An 18,494-nucleotide genomic window follows, 5' to 3' on the forward strand; every position below is an offset into this window, starting at 1 on the left:
TTTATTTTTGGTTAAGGATTTTTTTGGAGAGGGAGGGGGATTGAAAAGCTAAAGAAAAGGCTTATCCCTTACCCAGAAGTGACCTCTATTGTGAGTTTGATGTGTTTTCTTACAGTTTATTTTAAAGTTACTTAAAAAAAAATTTCTCACCCGAGGATATGTTTATTGATTTTAGAGAGAGAGAGGAAGTGGGGGGGAAGGGGGAGAGAAACATCAATGAGAGAGAATAACATCTACCAGTTGCCTCCCGTGTGTGCCCCGACCTGCTGGGTGTCCGATCAGGGATTGAACCTGCAACCTTAGTATGTGCCCTGACTGGGAATCGAACCTGCAACTTTTCAGTTTACAGGATGACACTCCAACCAACTGAGCCACACCGGCCAGGGCTAACATTACTTTCTACACAGATAGATGGCTGGATAGAAAACAAAAATGTTTCAAAGGTGTTGAGAATTTAAATAAATGGTTTTACATTACATTTCATCTACAAATTGCTTTTTTTTTTTTTTAAATCAATCTTTATTGTTCATATTATTACAAAGGTTCCTCATTTCTTCCCCCCTCCACCAGGTTCCCACCCCACCCTCTGCCCTTTCCCCACCCCCCATTGTCCTCATCCATAGGTGCACAGTTTAGGTTCAGTCTCTTCCCGCATCCACCACTCCCCCTTTCCCCGGAAAACTGTCAGTCCACTCCCCTCCCGTATCCCCGACTCTACTACAATCAACAGCTAATATTGTTCATCAGGTTTTTCAATCTCCTTTTTTTTTTTAATTAATAAACTTTTACCCTTCTAAGAATAAATTTTAAAATCTAATAATTTTAAACCTTGTTTTTTTTGCCCTGGGAATTTAGAAGCAAACTTGTTTACATGTAAACTTGCCCTTAGGCTATCAAAAGGTGTAGCCATTCAAATGTAAATGAACACATTGTTTAAAGATAGAAGCTGGCTGGAATTGGATTACCTGTTCTGGGTGGGAAGGGCTTGTCCTCCCCTTTCTCCATTGAAATTAAGGTGTTAGCTTTAAAACCTCTTTTTGGCAAGAGACCTTAAACTTTCAGAACTTTAAATTTTTCAGATAGTAAATCAGTTACTTAGCATTTTCTCAAATCAATAATACCTCCACATACCCAAGGATACACTTCACACAAAAGACATTTCCAAATAGATCAACCAACCTCATCCAGACCCCACACAAGGCACTCACAAATCAACACCCCAGCGCTATACTAACTCAACACATCCAGATCTAAGCCTTCATCACTTGATTCAGCAGACCTTCAAGTTCCCCCAAAAAGAACTGGAAGTGGGGGGTAGTCTTATACAGCGAATATAGGCCTAAACCTGTTTTAACTGTAAAATTAGGGGGTCATCTTATTCGCCGGAAAATATGGTAACAGTGCATCCAGAATGCCAGCTTCGGTGGCTTTTATGAGATGCATATCATTTAGCCTAATTACTATCATTTTAGCAATCAAGCATACTACCCAATGCAGCAGATTCATTTGTGTGAGTTTCAGCTGATGGCAGGGCCAGGTTTTGTATTTGGTTCTAAAAGATGGCAAACACTGTCAGCAGAACAGGCAGGTAGAAGATGGCGAATTTTTTCCTAGTTTACTCCGTGAAACCCAGGCATCTGCATTTTATTATTATTATTATTATTATTATTATTTATTTTTTTTCACCCTCACCCGAGGATAGTTTTCCATTGCTTTTTCATAGAGTGGAAGAGGGAGAGAGAAACATCGATGAGAGAGAAACTCATCGGTTGGTTGCCTCCTGCACATGCCTGGACCAGGGCCCCGGCCCGGGAGGAGCCTGCCACTGAGGTACATGCCCTTCACCGGAATTGAACCCGGGACTCTTCGGTCCGCAGTCCGGCCAGGCATTTGCACTTCAGAATACTTCTTCCCAGCATGCCCCGGTGCTTCGGGGAAGCCACTGATGAAGAGGGGGTGAGGGGCAGAGGCAGCTGAGGAGCAGAAGCCAGGAACTGCTGCTTTAGATTGTGAAATCCTGGCCGCTGAGGCCCAGAGAGGGAACCTCAGCATTTGCTGGTTTCTGTTCTGTGAGATGAGGAGGCTGGGAAGGACTCAGTTTTTCGTTTTGTGTGTAAGGGAACGGAAATGATTTTCTGTCTAAGACTATTCCTCTGCCACTGGTATACACGAGAAAACCTATCAGGAGAGACTCCTTCAGTCATATCGGGTCTGTGGTAGGTGCTCAACACAAATGTGGAGCCCAGCCGGGTGGCTCAGTGGTGAGTGTAGAGCCAGGCACCTAGAGGTCGCTGGTTCAATACCTGGTCAGGGCACATGCCTGGGTTTCAGGTTCAGTCCCCTGTTGGTGGCATGCAGGAGGCAGCAGGCTGATGTTTCTATCTCTCTCTCCCTCTCCCTTCTCTCTCTAAAATAAGTAAAAACATATTAAAAAATGAATCTGCAAAATTACACACTGGCCAGTATGAAGCCATGGGTCAGACTGTTGGTTGTCTGTTTGATCCCGAAAGGTTGCCTGTTTGATCCCTGGTCAGGGCACATGGCCGGCCAGTCAGGTTGTGGGCTCGAGGCCCTGTAGGAGACAGCCGATCAGTGTTATGCTCTCACATGGATGTTTCTCTCTCTCTTCCTCTCCTTTCCTCTCTTTCTAAAAATAATAAAAATCTTTAAAAATGTGCCGAATTGTGTTTGCAGACTTTCTCTCTTAAAAATGACAGTGACAGTAGCTGACAGTGTGAGTGTGTCCCTGTGTGTGGGCACTCAGCAAGTCCTTCACGCTCTCCTTCACCCGATGGGTGCAACCCCTTCGGGAGGCAGGCATTGCCATCGCCGTTTACCCACGGGGAAACCGAGGCACAGGGAAGTCAAATCATTTCTCCAATCGACAGCTGCTGGTCAGTCTGGCTGCTTCAGGAATTGTCTCTTTGGTGCTCTGCTGTTGTGTTCCCTCTGTGCACTGTGTTGAAATGAAACATTACGTTTCAATACCCGACTAGCCGTTAAATTGCAAACGTGCAAAGTTGTCAAGACATGCGAACACACCCCAAAGGCTATGAAAATATTCACTACTCAAAACCAAAAAGTTAAAAATGCTGATTTTTTAGGTCGATTTACTAGCGGTAATGATCGTGTGACGGTATATAATTTATCATGCAAACTGAAATTGAAAGGGGGGGTGATAATTAACACTTAGGGGGTGTTAACGGGAACAGACCACACTGCTCTGGCAGCTACGCTATGCCGCTTCCCCTGCTGATGGCTGGCTCGTCTTCATCTTTGAGGCAGAAAAAACACACATTAAAACCGTTCCTCATGTTCTTGACTTTCCAGGGGGATTTCTCAGTGTCAACGTGAGTGAAGTGAGCTTTGATGAGATTCTCCAGCGCTTCTCCAGGGACTCAGACATCCAGCCGGGGGGACACTGGAGGCCGAAGGACTGCAAGCCCCGGTGGAAGGTGAGGCGTTGTCCCAGGAGCGAGGTCGCTGTGCCTCCGAGGAGTGTGAGCTTGACTCTGAATGCACAGCCAAGTAGCTCTGATCTGAATGGGTTGCAGAAATCAGCACTTCCGCATTAGAGCCTGGGTGTTCACCATTCACATGTGAACTAACAGTGTGCCTCGGGAGGACTGTCCCTGCACCGGTGCATGTACGAAGTCACGTGTATCAGTCTTAGCAGTTCTGTTCCGTCCGGAAGAGAGGCCGTGGATCTCTGCCTCTGGCCCCCCTGCCCCTCGGCTCACTGACCCGGAGGCGCAGCCCTCAGGCCTCCTCAGTGCTGGGGAGGATGGCAACGTCCCGGTTTCCACTTGGGTCCAACAGCGCCGTTTTCAAGCTCCGTTCCTCCGCGCCCGGAGTTCCACTCGGGGGTCCCTGAGAGGCAGGACGGAGAGCGGTGGGCTCTTTCCCTGTTCCAGAAGGCAGAGCACAAACGTCTTTTTCTAATAGATTTTTATTGATTTCAGAGGAGACGGGGAAGGGAGAGAGAGAGAGAGAGGAACATCACTGATAAGAGAGAATCAGGAATCGGCTGCCTCCTGCACCGGGGATCGAGCCCACAACCCGGGCCTGTGCCCTTGACTGGGGGTTGAACTGTGTCCTCCTGGTTCATAGGTCGACATTCAATCACTGAGCCGCGCCGGCTGAGCCAGAGTACTAACTTTTTATCTCATTGTTATGTTGGAATTCTACTTACTGTTTTGTTTGGGGGGAACGGCCTCTGCTGCTCACAAACACTGACATAGAGAACCACCGAGAGCAAGCTCCGACCTGCTCTGAGTACCGTGAAGTCGGTTACACGCAGGGCCACGTGCTGTTGTTATGGTCGGAGAGGAAGAGGCACTGACGCAAGTCCACGGCAAACTGCGTGTGCGTGACTGTGAGGCCACCTTAGTCTGGGGGTGGTTTTCGGCTTCTCTTCTGGCATCTTCTGCTGACATGCTTGTGGGGGGTTTGGTGTACAAAAACAACATCCCCGCTGAGAAGGAGAGTTCCGTGCGGTTAAGCGTATGGCCCTGAGCTCTTTCTGTTTGGGGGCTGTGTCTCTTCTACAGCCGCGCCCCTGAACTTGGAGCACGTTGTCCTAGCCGGGGTGGGCCAAAGTAGGTTTACAGTTGGGAGTCTGTGAAACAGGGCTTATTCTTGTATTACTGTGAATTCTTGTGTTATTGGTATTACAACCGCAACCAACGTTCCCCGGCCCCGCATGCGCACGCACTGAGCCCGGCTTTGTCGCCTTGAGCTTGTGTGACCAGCAGATGCCTGTCCGGTGGGAAGGCTGCCTGAGGGAATTCCAGCACACATTTTGGTGAAGCGCTCTATTATCCGAGTTGTCCTCTGCTGTTTTCCAGACCAGATGTAGTTAATAGATGAGTCTTTCCACATTTCATGATTGATGTTTCCTCCCATTGTATATGTAATGTAGCCCTCTTTCTATGACTCCGCTTTTTAAACGTGTCCTGGGCCCGTGGTCGGCAAACGGCGGCTCTTTGGCCCCTGGAGGGTGGCTCTTCCACAAAACACCACGGCCTGGGCGAGTCTGTTTTGAAGAAGTGGTGTCAGAAGAAGCTTCAGTTTAAAAAATGTGGCTCTCCAAAGCAATTTTGGCGACCACTGACCCGGGCAGATGCATTGTTCTTCTGACGTGAGTGAGGACCGTGTGTGTTGAGTGCTATGAAGGTGAAGGGTAGGCTGTGGGGTAGAGGGAGGGGGTCCGCACCCATACACGCGTGTGGGCTCGGGCGGCCCTTGGGTGTGTGCTGTGTGGCATCGCAGGGGGTCATTGGGGTTCAGAGAGACGAAGTATTCCTGTCTGTTCTCCAGTGCTCCACATCAGACATTGGACTTCAAATGCTATGGTTTGTTTTCTCCTGACTTTCCAGCAGACAGGCAGTCACACAGGCTGGGCTAGAAGTGACTCTTGACCTATCCCCCTCCCTCACTTCTCACACCTCATCCATAAACAAATCCTGTCTATCCACCTTTTATTTATTATTTATTTTATTTTATTTTTTTAAAAAATATTTTTTTACAGAGAGGAAGATAGAGGGATAGAGAGTTAGAAACATCGATGAGAGAGAATCATCTATCAGCTGCCCCTTGCACACCCCCACTGGGAATGTGCCCGCAACCAAGGTACATGCCCTTGACCGGAATTGAACCTGGGACCCTTCAGTCCACAGGCCGATGCTCTATCCACTGAGCCACACCGGTTTCAGCTGTCTATTGACCTTTTAAATGCTTCAAAACAACGTGCACCTCTCTTCCTCTTCGACCTTCCCTCAGGTCATGCTGTCATCATCCCATCTCAACGATCGCGTTGATTTCCAAACCGTCTCCCCGTCCATTTTTGGCTTTCTGTAACCAACTCCTTCTCTCATCCAGTCTCCACCATCACCACCTCTGATTTGATCGAGCTTTTTCAGTCTTCCCACCACTTCTCCCGGTGCTCAGAGGATGATGACCACACGCCTGGGGACGGCCCTCAGAGCCCCCGCATCCCGCCCAGGCTCCCAGGGTGAAGGTGGTGAGGGCCAGGGCCGCGTCTGTTTTTGCTCATGGCTAGGTGTCCGGTGAGAAGATTCGTAGGGTGTGTGTGGCTCTAACACCACGGTCAGTGTGTGAGGGCTGGCACTTGGCTTTGCCCCCAGCGCTGCTGTCCGTTACTGACACGTGACTGTTTTTGCTTCCAAGGTGGCTGTTCTCATCCCCTTCCGCAACCGTCACGAGCACCTGCCCATTTTTTTCCTGCATCTGATTCCAATGCTCCAGAAACAGCGGCTGGAATTCGCCTTTTATGTCATCGAACAGGTGAGAGTGCTTTTCAAAGGGCCACCGAGTCTACTAGAACGTAATACACTCTTCGATGTGGTTGGATTAAAAATATTTAGCTTCAGGATAACTAGGTAACTAAAATGCTTCGTTTTATATTTAGATATAATTGAGTTTTGGAGTGAACTGGTAGTGGCAGGTATACTATGTTTTGTTAATCCATTTTTCTCATCTTATATCTTACCCATTAGACTAAATATTTGCTTCTCTCTTCTTTGTATTACCAGCTAATTTTCTCTCTAAGTATTTCTCTTGCCTCAGTATTTTACATACACAATTCCTTTTGTCTTATTTGAAGCCTTTGAAGTCTTTCCCATTCCTGTTCTTTTTTCCTGCTTCTGTAGTTGCCTAGGTTTAGTTTGGTTTCTTTGGTTTCTTTCTGGCCTTTCCCCCTCCCCGGCTCCCACACACTGGGGCACCTGCCGAATTTCACCCCGGATTTCCACAGAGCATTGCTGAAACTGTGCATTTTGTGTTTCAAATACTTACAATTTGGATACTTCATGTTTTGACATTGAAGAAGTAATTTTATCCCAATTTTCCTATTTCTTTTTTGCTCACTCTAAGCCTGACTAAAAATGTATTTCCTTATGTAACTGTACATGGGAAGTGACCTGTTTTATTTTGTGACTCTTCCACAAAATACCACTGCCTGGGCAAGTCTATTCTAAAGAAGTGGCGTTAGAAGAAGTTTAAGTTTAAAAAATGTGGCTCTCTTGCTGAAACCGGTTTGGCTCAGTGGATAGAGCATTGGCCTGCAGACTAAAGGGTCCCAAGTTCGATTCCGGTCAAGGGCATGTACCTTGGTTGCAGGCACATCCCCAGTAGGGAGTGTGCAAGAGGCAGCTGATTGATGATTCTCTCTCATTGATGCTTCTAACTCTCCATCCCTCTCTCTTCTTCTCTGTAAAAAAATCAATAAAAATATTTTTAAAAAAATAAATAAATAAAAAATGTGGCTCTCCAAAGAAATTTCAGTCATTGTACTGTTGATATTTGGCTCTGTTGACTAATGAGTTTGTATCCGCAACCAAGGTACATGCCCTTGACCAAAATCGAATGTGGGACCTTTCAGATCGCAGGTTGACGCTCTATCCACTGAGCCAAACTGGTTTTGGCAGGTGTCAGATTTTGCAGGAAATCTCCACCCAGGGAGACACAACCGATTGAACAAAAGGGAGCGTAAAAATATAAAAAACGGAAATCTTGGTAGGAATAGAAGACAACTAAGGAAAGAAAGGATGTGAGCAACTGAAACTCAGAAATAATCTACATTCTGATATTTGACGTACAACAGAAGCAGGAATGCTGTCATTCTGTAAATGTGTTGCTCACTCAGTGGCTAGCCCAGTGGTTGGCAAACTCATTAGTCACCAGAGCCAAATAGCAGCAGTACCATGATTTTGAGAGCCACATTTTTAAAACTTCTTCTAACGCCACTTCTTCAGAATAGACTCGCCCAGGCCGTGGTATTTTGTGGAAGAGCCACCCTCAAGGGGCCAAAGAGCCGCATGTGGCTCATGAGCTGCGGTTTGCCGACCACTGGGCCAGATAATGACATTGTCTTGTAGTTGACCAGTGCAGGACACAGTGCAGGTAAGTTCCAGCGGGCATGCGAAAGCCCTGCAGTGTGCACCGTCTCACACGGGGTCAGGTGTGTTATTGGCCCTGCTCCCCAACGCTAGGCAGTGTGAGAGCAGCCAGGCAACCGGGCCCGGGGCCCCTCTGTGTGTGTCTCCCGCGCAGACCGGCTCGCAGCCCTTCAACCGCGCCATGCTCTTCAACGTGGGCTTCCGGGAGGCCACGCGGGACCGGGCGTGGGACTGCGTCATCTTCCATGATGTGGACCACCTGCCCGAGAACGACCGCAACTACTACGGCTGCGGGGCGATGCCACGCCACTTCGCCGCCAAGCTGGACAAGTACATGTACATGTGAGTGCGTGCGGCCTGCCCGGGCGGCGTGACACGCGTGTCCGCCCCTGAGCCCAGGAGCGCCTGCCAGCCCGGCCCGCCCTGCCCGCACGGGAGCCGGGACAGGGCCGGCGGCTGGTCTTGCTCTGGACTCATTTCCCTCAGCGCAGTGCCTTCCGGGCCGTCCGCGTGTCACAGGTGGTGAGGTTTTGCTCTGTTTCGTGGCCGAGGAATGTTTTGTTGTGTGTACTAGTATGGACCGCAGCTGCTTTATTCACTTGTGTATTTTGGACACTGGAGCTGCTTCCACCCTTGGCTTTTGTGAATAACGCTGCCATGAACTTGGGTGAATATATTCTTCTGACTCCGTGTTTTGGGTTTCTTCGAATGTGAACCCAGAATTGGGTCAAATGGGAGTTCCCTTTTCGGTTTTCTGAGGAAGTTCCACACGGTTCTCCACGGCGGCTGCACCAGCCTGCATTCCCACCAGCAGGGCACGAGGGTCCCTCTTCTCCTCATCCTCACCGGCACTTGCTGACTTATTGATGGCAGCCCTTCTGACCGGTGTGAGATGATGGCACGTTGCGGTTTTAATTTGCATTTCTCTGCTGCTCAGTGACGCTGAGCATCTTCTCGTATGTCTCCTGGCCCCTGCATGTCCTCTTTGGAGGAGTGTCTGTCCAGGTCCTTTGCCATTTTTTAAATGGGATGGTGTGAGTTGTGGCGTTGAGTTATAGGAGCTCTTTCTACGTTTTGGATCTTAGCCGAATCAGAGGTGTCATTGGCAAACACACGCTCCCATTCAGTGGGTGCCGGGGCGGGAGCTGCATGGCCGGTAGAGCGTGCCCTCGGACCCGGGGCCGGCCCCGCGGCCTCACTGGCTCCGGAAGCGGAGAGGAGAGGGGCCCCGGAACAGGGCGGCTTCCTCTCCTCTCCGCCTCCAGAGCCAGGGGAACCCCGGATTTCGATTATGAAGTCACGATACCAAACATGAAGTGTCCGTTCCCGCCATGGTCTCCGGAGCACACGCACCAGGTGTGCTTGCTTCACAGGCGGTGAAAGCGTGTGCGTCCGGGGCTGCTGCCCGTCTCCGGGAACATGACTGGAGCACCACCGTCCTTTCCTGGGAGGAGGGCCCCTTCCACAGGGCGCCGGGAGGCGGGCGGAGGCGTGGTTTGGGGGCTCCCGCCGGCCTGGGTCTCAGGGCGCCCTGCTTGCTTCCTCCAGCCTCCCGTACAGAGAGTTCTTCGGCGGCGTCAGCGGGCTCACCGTGGCGCAGTTCCGGGACATCAACGGCTTCCCCAACGCCTTCTGGGGCTGGGGCGGCGAGGACGACGACCTGTGGAACAGGTGCGTGCGGCCCTGCGGCGGGGCCGGGCCGTCCCCCTGGAGGGACGCGTCCTCGGCTGTCCGAGGCAAGATGCTGTGGGATGGAAACGCTTGAGATTCCTGAATCCTGCCTGGTGTTTCTAACCCCCCTACCGCTCCCCTCCCCGCAAGAGGCCCTTCCGAAAGGATGGACAGCACCCCCGTGAGAGCCGTGGTCGGCAGACTGCGGCTCGAGAGCCACAGGCGGCTCTTGGGCCCCTTGAGGGCGGCTCTTCCACAAATACCACGGCCTGGGCAAGCCTAGGTTGAAGGAGTGGCGTTAGAAGAAGTTTCAGTTTAAAAACATGTGGCTCTCCAAAGAATTTTCAATCGCTGTCCTGTTGATATTTGGCTCTGTGGACGAATGAGTTTGCCAACCACTGGCTTAGAGCATTCTTTTGCGTTTTAAATTGAGCTCCTATCACCCGTGTTGGTGTGAGATTTTATTTCGTTCTGTTCTCGTCTGCATGCTGCAGGGTTCACTTCGCCGGGTATAACGTGACGAGGCCGGAGGGAGACCTGGGAAAGTACAAATCCATTCCGCACCATCACCGGGGGGAAGTCCAGTTTTTAGGGCGGTAAGTCCAACATCCTCTTCAGAGGCCACGCTCCCGGATTATTTAATGTGTAGGGAAAGCTTTAAAACACGCTGCTCCCCAAAACCTTCCGAAGGGCAGTTTCTGTCCATGCCACTGTTTATATAGAAGGAAAGCATTGTCGGGCCTGTTTTGAAAAGACATACATATATCTGCGCACACACGTCTATCTCTGTTCTAGTAAAGAGCCCGGTGAACTGGTGATACCAAAAAAGCATTTTCTCAGCAAAAAAACACAACACATTTTTCCCCTAAAGGGTGTGTCTCAGTCATAAGGGTGAGAATCATTTTTTCAGGTGGCATTTTGAGCCTCGTAATAATGCTCACTTAGAATGAGGGTCTCTAGCCGAGACCGGTTTGGCTCAATGGATAGAGCATCGGCTTGGGGACTGAAGGGTCCCAGGTTCGATTCCGGTCAAGGGCATGTACCTTAGTTGCAGGCATATCCCCAGTAGGGGGTGTGCAAGAGGCAGCTGATCGATGACTCTCATCGATGTTTCTAACTCTCTATCTCTCTCCCTTCCTCTCTGTAAAAAATCAATAAAATATACTAAAAAAAAAAAAAAAAGAATGAGGGTCTCTAAAGATGTTTCACTATGTTTGAGAACCAACGAATGTATGTGCTGCGGTCAGCAAACTGCAGCTCGTGAGCCACAGGCAGCTCTTTGGCCCCCTGAGTGCGGCTCTTCCAAAAATACCACGGCCTGGGTGAGTCTGTTGTGAAGAAGCGGCGTTAGAAGAAGTTTAAGTTTAAAAAATGTGGCTCTCCAAAGACATGTCAATCATTGTGCTGTTGATATTTGGCTCTGTGGACTGATGAGTTTGCCGACCACTGGTGTGGCACATTAAGGGCGTGCATTCACCAGGATGACCCGGAGCATCTTCCCCGTCCGTTGTTCCCTTTGGGACGTGTTTCTCTTGCTTCCCCTTTTCCCTCTGACGCCCTAGGTACAAGCTGCTGAGGTACTCGAAGGAGCGCCAGTACATCGACGGGCTCAACAACCTGGTCTGCACGCCCAGCGTCCTGGTGGACAGGCTGTACACCAACATCTCCGTGAACCTCACGCCCGAGCTGGCGCCCATCGGAGACTACTGACGGCGTGGCCGCGGCCGCCTGGACGGCCATGCTGACCATGCACAGGGGTGCGCTCCCAGCGGGGTCCGTGGTGGACGTGGCCGGGCCCGTCAGGCAGAGGAGCCCACTGTCCCCGGGGACCAGTGTGGGGCTGTCTACAGCAGCCTCCTCCCTCCCGTCCCGATTCGCCCCCCTTCCCCTGCCCCCCAGCGAGTGCTGCAGAGCCCGGGTGCCATCGCTAAGACCACAGAGAAAGACACTTTTATACTGAGACCTATCATCTCACTCAAGAGAAGGCTTTATTTCTGTCCAAACCTACTTTGTACATAGGGGATTACCTGGATGTGTTTAAACTGTTGAACCATAAGTCGCGTTGGCAGTTTTGCATGTCATGGCCTATGCCTTTATTGGACTTTTATAAACGTTTTTCATTTGCATGGAAACCAGCAGTGTACGTTTAGGAAACGGAACAAAGGTTAGCCCCTGGGGGACACGAAGGAACTGTCAATGATTGGCAGCCGGGGACTGCGGAAAACTGTCATCCTGGTTTTGAGCTTCCGACCTTCAGCCTCCGTGTGGGGCGAAGGCAGCTCTCTAGGCCCTGAGGACGGAGAAGCGGCTCAGGCCGCCTTCCTGCTGCCAGGATTGCCCTCGTTTGCCCTTGCTTGCAATCTCATCAGATTCCGCTAAAATCGCCACCATGATGTTTATGCACACTGCATGACTAATGCCGAGAAAAATCTCAAAAGTTGTCGTGTGACATGAGATCCAGGACCTCTTCATGTTCAATGCTTTTCATGTACCTCTGGTGTTAAGTGTCAGGGATTTTGTGCCTCAGTGTTGTGTGTGTTTGCACACTTGTTTGTTTGTTTGTTTGTTTGTTTGTTTGGTTCAGAGTGAATAGCACTTTTATTATTTCCAGTTCAGAAGAGCCAAAAAATTTTTTTTTAGTTTAAAAAATAAAATCAAAACAATTTTTTAAAAGAATGTGTTCTAATGAAAACCTATAATATACAAATGAATTATACTGTTAGATAAGAAATGAAACGTTATATTTTTATGAAGATAAATGCTTAGTAGGTAGAAAATAAATCGTAAGTTCAATTCGTAGACTCACAGAATTCAAGTTCGGAAGGCATTCTTTTTCATCTTGCCCAATTTCATTCAAACTTTTTTTCCCCACTTTTAAGAAATTACACCACTGGTGTTAATTATTAAAATTTCCTCACTAAAAGCATAATTTAATAGAATTATATTCTAACACATAATCAGCTATTTATGTTGATTTTATAAGGCGCGTCTTAGAAAACAGGTCTTATTACCCTGACATCAAGTATGTTACTTTATCTTAAATTTGGATGAAGTTTTTAGGGCAAAAAACCAAACTATTTTTACTTTGAAAATTACCAATTATTGTTAACCAAAGATTCGTTAAATATCTTAAGGTATTTTCACAAATTCAAAACAAAAAAATTGTTTATCTATACAGTGAATCTTTAACAACAATGAGGAACAATAGAAATCGGTATTTGAGAGATGCTTGGATAATAGTTGACTCAGAGATTCCTCACCTAAAAGAGAAATATGGTATTTATCTCAGGTTGTAAGTTTAATTTTTGAAGTTGGCATTTTCTATGGCAATATTGGCAACACAAATGGTCACCAACCAAATCACAGAATAAGTAAATTTCTTGCACTTTTAGAAAATGGATAGCTCTCTGTTATGATATATACAACAGAGTTTTCCCCAATTTTTTTCTTAGGAGTATTTCCAAAATATTTGTCTCTAATTTTTATTTTGCTTGTAGTGAATAATCAAACTGCTCAAAGTAAATTTGTTCTTAGTTTGTCTTTCTGCTCATTTTCTGTCTCTCATAGTTACTGTAGTTTAATTCAATGAAATGGAGGAAAGTAAATTAGGATGTTACCATTTGTTGATTGCTAACAAGATAGTGGGGACATAGGAACATAATTAATCCATAAAAATAATTAAAAATATTTTAGTTGTGGAGGAAATTAGGACTGTTTCTGAGTCTTATTAAGAAATCATATTTATTTTTTAAGGTGGAGCTGCCCACATTTCGAAATCTTTTTATTTTGGTATACATTTTATAGTTTCAGAGAACTCAGTTCTATTAGTATCTGCCTTATTTTTTTGGATTAAGTCTGATAGTAATTTTTGTTTTTGGAGTGGGCCATGAATATTTTGCTTTTTTTTTTCTTTTCAGTTTTGAATATGGTGTGTCATTCTGTGAAAAAACATCTTATTAGTTGGCTTTTTGTCTTTTTTATTTTTAATTTTGCTTTTTCACCACAGACTTAAAATTGATTTTGGCCTATAATCATTTAGTATATGTTTCAACAAAAGTGCCCAATTATCTTTATTATTGGAAAATACTAGTAAATCTATTCCACAAGACTAACAAATATCTTGCAAATGCAGACAGTCTTCTTGATTGTTTTGTTTGGTGGCCATATTAGTGAGATGTGTTCTTACCGACGCTGTCAGGTGGGATGCGAGGTATGCCTACGGGGAAAGCACTGCTTCAATCGAGTCAGGCAAGATTAACCCTCTCTACAATGAAGACACTTCAGATAACTTCCTCATTGTATTTCTTAATCTCAGAATCGAGAAGCATTCAGATGTGGACATACAAGGTCCCTCTGGCACTAACTAGGAAAGCAACAGTGCCTTCAACTAGAGGAAGCAACAGGGTTTGATGGGCCTGTTTTCTTAAGATAAATGTTTATTGATTTCGGAGAGAGGAAGGAAGAGGGAAACATCCATGATGAGAGAGGTCATTGATCAGCTGCCTCCTGCACGCCCCCTATTGGGGATCCAGCTTCGAACCTGGCATGTGCCCTGACCAGCAATTGAACTGTGACCTTCTGGTTCATAGGTCGATGCTCAACCATTGAGCCACACTGGCCGGGCTAATGGGTTTATTTGTAGAAAAAGGAAGAGTGTTCACATTTGCGGTAACATTGAATCAAATTCATAATGAAGACAGTCATTTAAATCTTGCCAAGAATTAGGGTTCAATGGATATTTTTTAAAAATCTGAACTTTTATTAGTATTTTGTGAAAAGGTGTTCAGCAAGAAAACCTTACTTACAATATTGTGTGAATACAAAATTATGCATTAGAAACTAGCTTATACTTCTTTCCCAGCCAAGAGGTTACCATCCACTTTAAAACAAAATGGAAAAACATGCAATGCAACATTCTCCCTCTTTTCTGGCTACACATGAGAGAAAGCAGTGTTTGTGCTGTTTTACTGGGTGTTTGTCTTATACTTCCTTATGTGTCTTCTTTCCATATTAGCACTCAAGATTTATTGTCTGGTATTTGCAAGGATGCCAGTTGAGCGCACTAAAACGGCCATAGTGGTGTTTATCAGAAAGAGAAAGTATACCGTGTTTATTTATTAAGATCCAAAGGCTTTTACCTAAAATGCACCGAATTAAATGCTAGTCATTTCTTGTGTTTTTTTGTTTTGTTTTGTTTTTGCTTCTCATGGAAATGTTTGTACTTTTTTATCATTGTCTTTTATGAAATACAGTATTCTGAAGACTTTGTGTGATGGTGTACTCACTTTCTCTTGGGACCTTTTTTGGGGTTTTCTGTTGTTGTGTTTGTGTTTTCCACGTAAAAGCGGTCCCGCAGAAAGAAAGCCCAGGGGCTGTGCTGGGTGCCGATTACCCATCTTCCTCTGGTGGGCGACCTCGCCCTGTGACGCTGTATGATGTTACCTGGGGACGAGGGCTGGGAACCGGTACAGGGGTCTCTGGATCACTTCTTACAGCAGCATGTGAGCTACACTCCCTCAGCTGGAGACATTTCATTTAAATAGAGGCCAAGAACCCGGCCAGCAGTGTGGCTCAGTGGTTGAGCGTTCACCTATAGACCAGGAGGTTTGATTTGATGTCATTTACATCTCAACAAAGCTGGGGGGGGGGGTGTTCATGCCTAAAAAGACCATCACAGCAACCCCCAGGCTTGGGGTTTGACCGTGGGCACCATGGCCTCCCCATGCTGACACAGCACTGACCATCACAGCTCTTCTTTGTCTGTCCCCCCATCGCAGGGGGCCTGTTAGCCACTCTCTCCTCTGGAGAGCTGCGAGGGGCTGGGAGGGCTGAGCCTCTCACATTATTCCATGCACCAGGCCTCTGGCATTAACTGAAGGACCCTCCTGTGGACCACGGCTGACTGAAGTGGACATGCCATTCCCAAAAGAGGTTCAATTGGCCAATAAACATGAGACAAGATCTTCGGCACTGCTAAGTAAAGGGAAAAGGAATACAAGTAAATATTAAATGTAAACTTGACATTCAGAATGGCAAGAGGTGCCAATGAAGACAAGCCCAGGGTTAATGCTGAAGACAAAGCCCGGAGGAGGTCTCCTGTGGCCCAGGACTGGAGGAACCACAGTTCGGGGGCTCACAGTAACAGCAACTATTGTCTCTCGGTCCTGGAAATCAGAAGTTCAACACCAAGGTGCCAGCAGAGCCACGCTCCTTCGGAAACTTGCAGGGGGGCGTCCTTCTGTCCATCTGGTGTTCTTGGCTCGTTCCCGCGTCCTCTGCCTCTGCGATCACGTGGCCACGTGGCCCTCTCCCGACGTGTCTGTGTCTGCCCTCCCCTGTGAGGACCCTGTCATGTGGGAACAGAGCCCATTCCGCGTGACCTCCTGTGCACTAACTCATCCGCTAGGGCTTTCCGAGTCATGTCACCGTCACAGGGGTGAGGCGTTGGGATTTCAAAAGATCTTTTTAGGGGCCGCGTCTCCACCCATAATACAGGCCACGAAAGGGCGTAAGCCAGGATGTTAACACGGAACAACACAGGTCAGGAGAAACGGGCCGTCTCGGTGGCAGCAGCCTGGGCAGAGGACTAGCGGGAGCCAGGGAGCACGTTTCATTGATGCCGAGATGCTGAGGCCCAGCTTGCAGAGGGCGGAGCAGGGGCCGGAAGGAGGGAGGGGCCGCCCACCAAACTGTTGATTTCAATGAACAACAGTTAAGTTTGCTGACAGGAGGTGGAGGTTGGGACATTAAATTCAGTTCTGACACGTGGATAAATGAAAGTTTCGTGTTTTCAAACTGCTTGGATAACGAAAGTCCCTAGCTATTGTATTATATAGCAGCCACACGGAAAAGGAGCATGTTATAAACAGGCAGGTCAGAGACCAATAGCATCACGGCAGCTGTTAGATTACATCTTATGAAACCGCCATTATCTGCTCATTTAACGTACAAAAATGGCCACTGGCCAGGCACTCACTCAGTCTACACGGGAGCAGGGCCTCACGCCACAGAATCGGAAGCACTGACGTCACGCCCTGTGTTGGAAAGCTCGGTGACAGAGTCCGAACCCACATCCCACTCTTTGGAAGTGTCTGGCTCTCTCTCTGCAGCCGGCTGGAGCATGGCAAGGCTTTAGATGTGAACGTGGAGGGAGAGGGAAACTCGTTCTGTTCACGGCCTAAGCCTGGGGCCTGCTGCATCCTGGCGGGAGAGGAGGCACCGGACGTGATGGGGGATGACACTGACAGGGTTCCCGTCCAGGGACCCATGGAGCAGCACCCCTCTGTGTGTCCCCCCCCACCCCCCCGGTGGTGGAGACGCTGTGGACCCCACAGATCAGTGCTTTCCCCCAGGATACGGGCTGTTCCGAGAGGTGCCTCCCAGCCAGGGACCACGTGGCCCAGTGCGCACACCGCCTCCTTCCTTCCCGTCTGCGGACCAGGGGGCTTTAGGCTGGAATTTGGAAGAAAACAGAAAGATCGTTTTGTTTATGAACATTGAGGCCTGAGCTGGGGTCCAACCCGAGTTTCCCTGCCGCGTCCTGGCTGGAGGTGGTGCCCAAGTTCAAGTCCCTCTAAGCCACAGAGTAAACCACACGGGGCCTGAGTCGCCCCTGGAGGAGAGCCACCCCGGAGCCACAGGCCGAGCACCTCTGTGGGACGGGCCTGCGTGGGAAGGGAACTCGGTGTTTGCTGAGCCCCAGCGCCATGGGGCTGTTCCGGCAGCATCACCTCGCCCGCCCTGACCCCATACCCTTCAGCATCCCGAAGCCCTATCTGGCGCCTCAGCTCACCACGTCTCCCGGGCCTGGCCTGGCCTGGCCATCTGTTCTCTCTCCTGGGAGCACCTCCTTGCTTTTCGACCCGGAACACCGCCAGCATCCAGGTGAAGCGACACGTGTTCCGCGTCCGACTCCCGCATGCCCTTTGCGGCTCCCTCTCCTCCCCCCGCTGTGCCTGGGCCAGACTCTGCCAGGTCCTGTGGACACAGTCCCCTTCGCCAAAGACCGGGAGCTCCGTCTTCCCCCGTGTGCAGAGCCTCAGCAGGCCTCTCGGCACCTGGCAGCACAGGAGCCGGAGCCGCCTGAGAGGAGGGGCGGGGAGGGCTCTGAGCATCCCTCAGGCCCGGGAGGGGGTGCAGGTGGTCCGAATGGACCAGAGGGCTCCCTCCTGCTGTCTGTCCGGGCGGGGCTGAGCTACTCCGGGGCCCAGGACGTGCTGGAAGGAAAAGGAGGAGTGACAAGCAGGCCCTGAGAGCGTGTCTTTTGTGCCCACCTGAGGCTGAGGACAGTCGGGTCCTCTCATGCTCGGAATGTGTGTTTTCCATGGCTGCTGGCCGCGCTGTGTGTGTGCTCAGCTTGAAAGACAATAAACTGATGAACAAAACAGATCCAGAGACAAGGGATCATGGGACAGACTGTGGAACCTCAGAGGGAAGATGGGGGAGGAGAGGGAAGAGACCAACCAAAGACCTTGTCTGCACATATGTATAACCCATGGCCCAGACAGGGTGGTGAGGGCCTGGCTGGGGGGGGGCGGAGTGTAGGTTAGAGGAGGTCAATGGGGGGGAGGGGACTATATAATACTTTCACAATAAAGATTAAAAAAACTACAGGGGAAGAAAGAAAAAGAAAGGAAGGGACAGAGGGAGGGAGGGAGGAAAGGAAAGGAAAGGAAAGGAAAGGAAAGGAAAGGAAAGGAAAGGAAGAAAAGAAAGGAGGAAAGTCAGACAATGGAAACGTAGGCGTATCTCAGAGTTCGGCCAGAGACTTCTTTGGGTTCCTCTGCTTCTGTGCACAGTTTGGAAAACTGTTTCAGAGTACACCAGGAAATAAAACGAAAGTGCCACCGGGAGAAGTGCTTTCATAAGAGCGTTTATTGCCTCTGCCTGGGCTCCCAGCACAGC

At 48.8% G+C, this 18,494-nt stretch overlaps 2 protein-coding genes across 4 annotated transcripts in view; one reads left to right on the forward strand and one right to left on the reverse strand.

The window, feature by feature from the left end:
• The window catches only part of B4GALT6 (beta-1,4-galactosyltransferase 6), a 142,889-nt gene that overhangs the window by 14,551 nt on the left and 109,844 nt on the right, over positions 1 to 18,494 (forward strand). For 2 of the 3 annotated variants that reach the window (XM_084887594.1, XM_084887593.1), the window contains exons 4-9: positions 3,331 to 3,455; positions 6,190 to 6,306; positions 8,074 to 8,261; positions 9,468 to 9,590; positions 10,085 to 10,186; positions 11,153 to 14,851. In XM_084887594.1, the coding sequence (XP_084743720.1) occupies positions 3,331 to 3,455; positions 6,190 to 6,306; positions 8,074 to 8,261; positions 9,468 to 9,590; positions 10,085 to 10,186; positions 11,153 to 11,300 (803 nt within the window). In that variant the 3' untranslated portion in view covers positions 11,301 to 14,851. Of the gene's footprint in view, positions 1 to 3,330; positions 3,456 to 6,189; positions 6,307 to 8,073; positions 8,262 to 9,467; positions 9,591 to 10,084; positions 10,187 to 11,152; positions 14,852 to 18,494 lie in introns of those variants that run through there. The other variant, XR_014795311.1, reaches the window with a different exon arrangement.
• TTR (transthyretin) overlaps positions 18,447 to 18,494 on the reverse strand; it is a 15,390-nt gene continuing 15,342 nt past the window's right edge. The window contains exon 4 of the mRNA XM_084887999.1: positions 18,447 to 18,494. This exon is cut by the window's right edge and continues 135 nt beyond it. The gene's annotated coding sequence lies outside the window, so the exon portion shown is untranslated.

The sequence above is a fragment of the Pipistrellus hanaki genome (genome assembly GCF_964339955.1).
Source record: "Pipistrellus hanaki genome assembly, chromosome: 6".
NCBI lineage: Eukaryota > Metazoa > Chordata > Mammalia > Chiroptera > Vespertilionidae > Pipistrellus > Pipistrellus hanaki.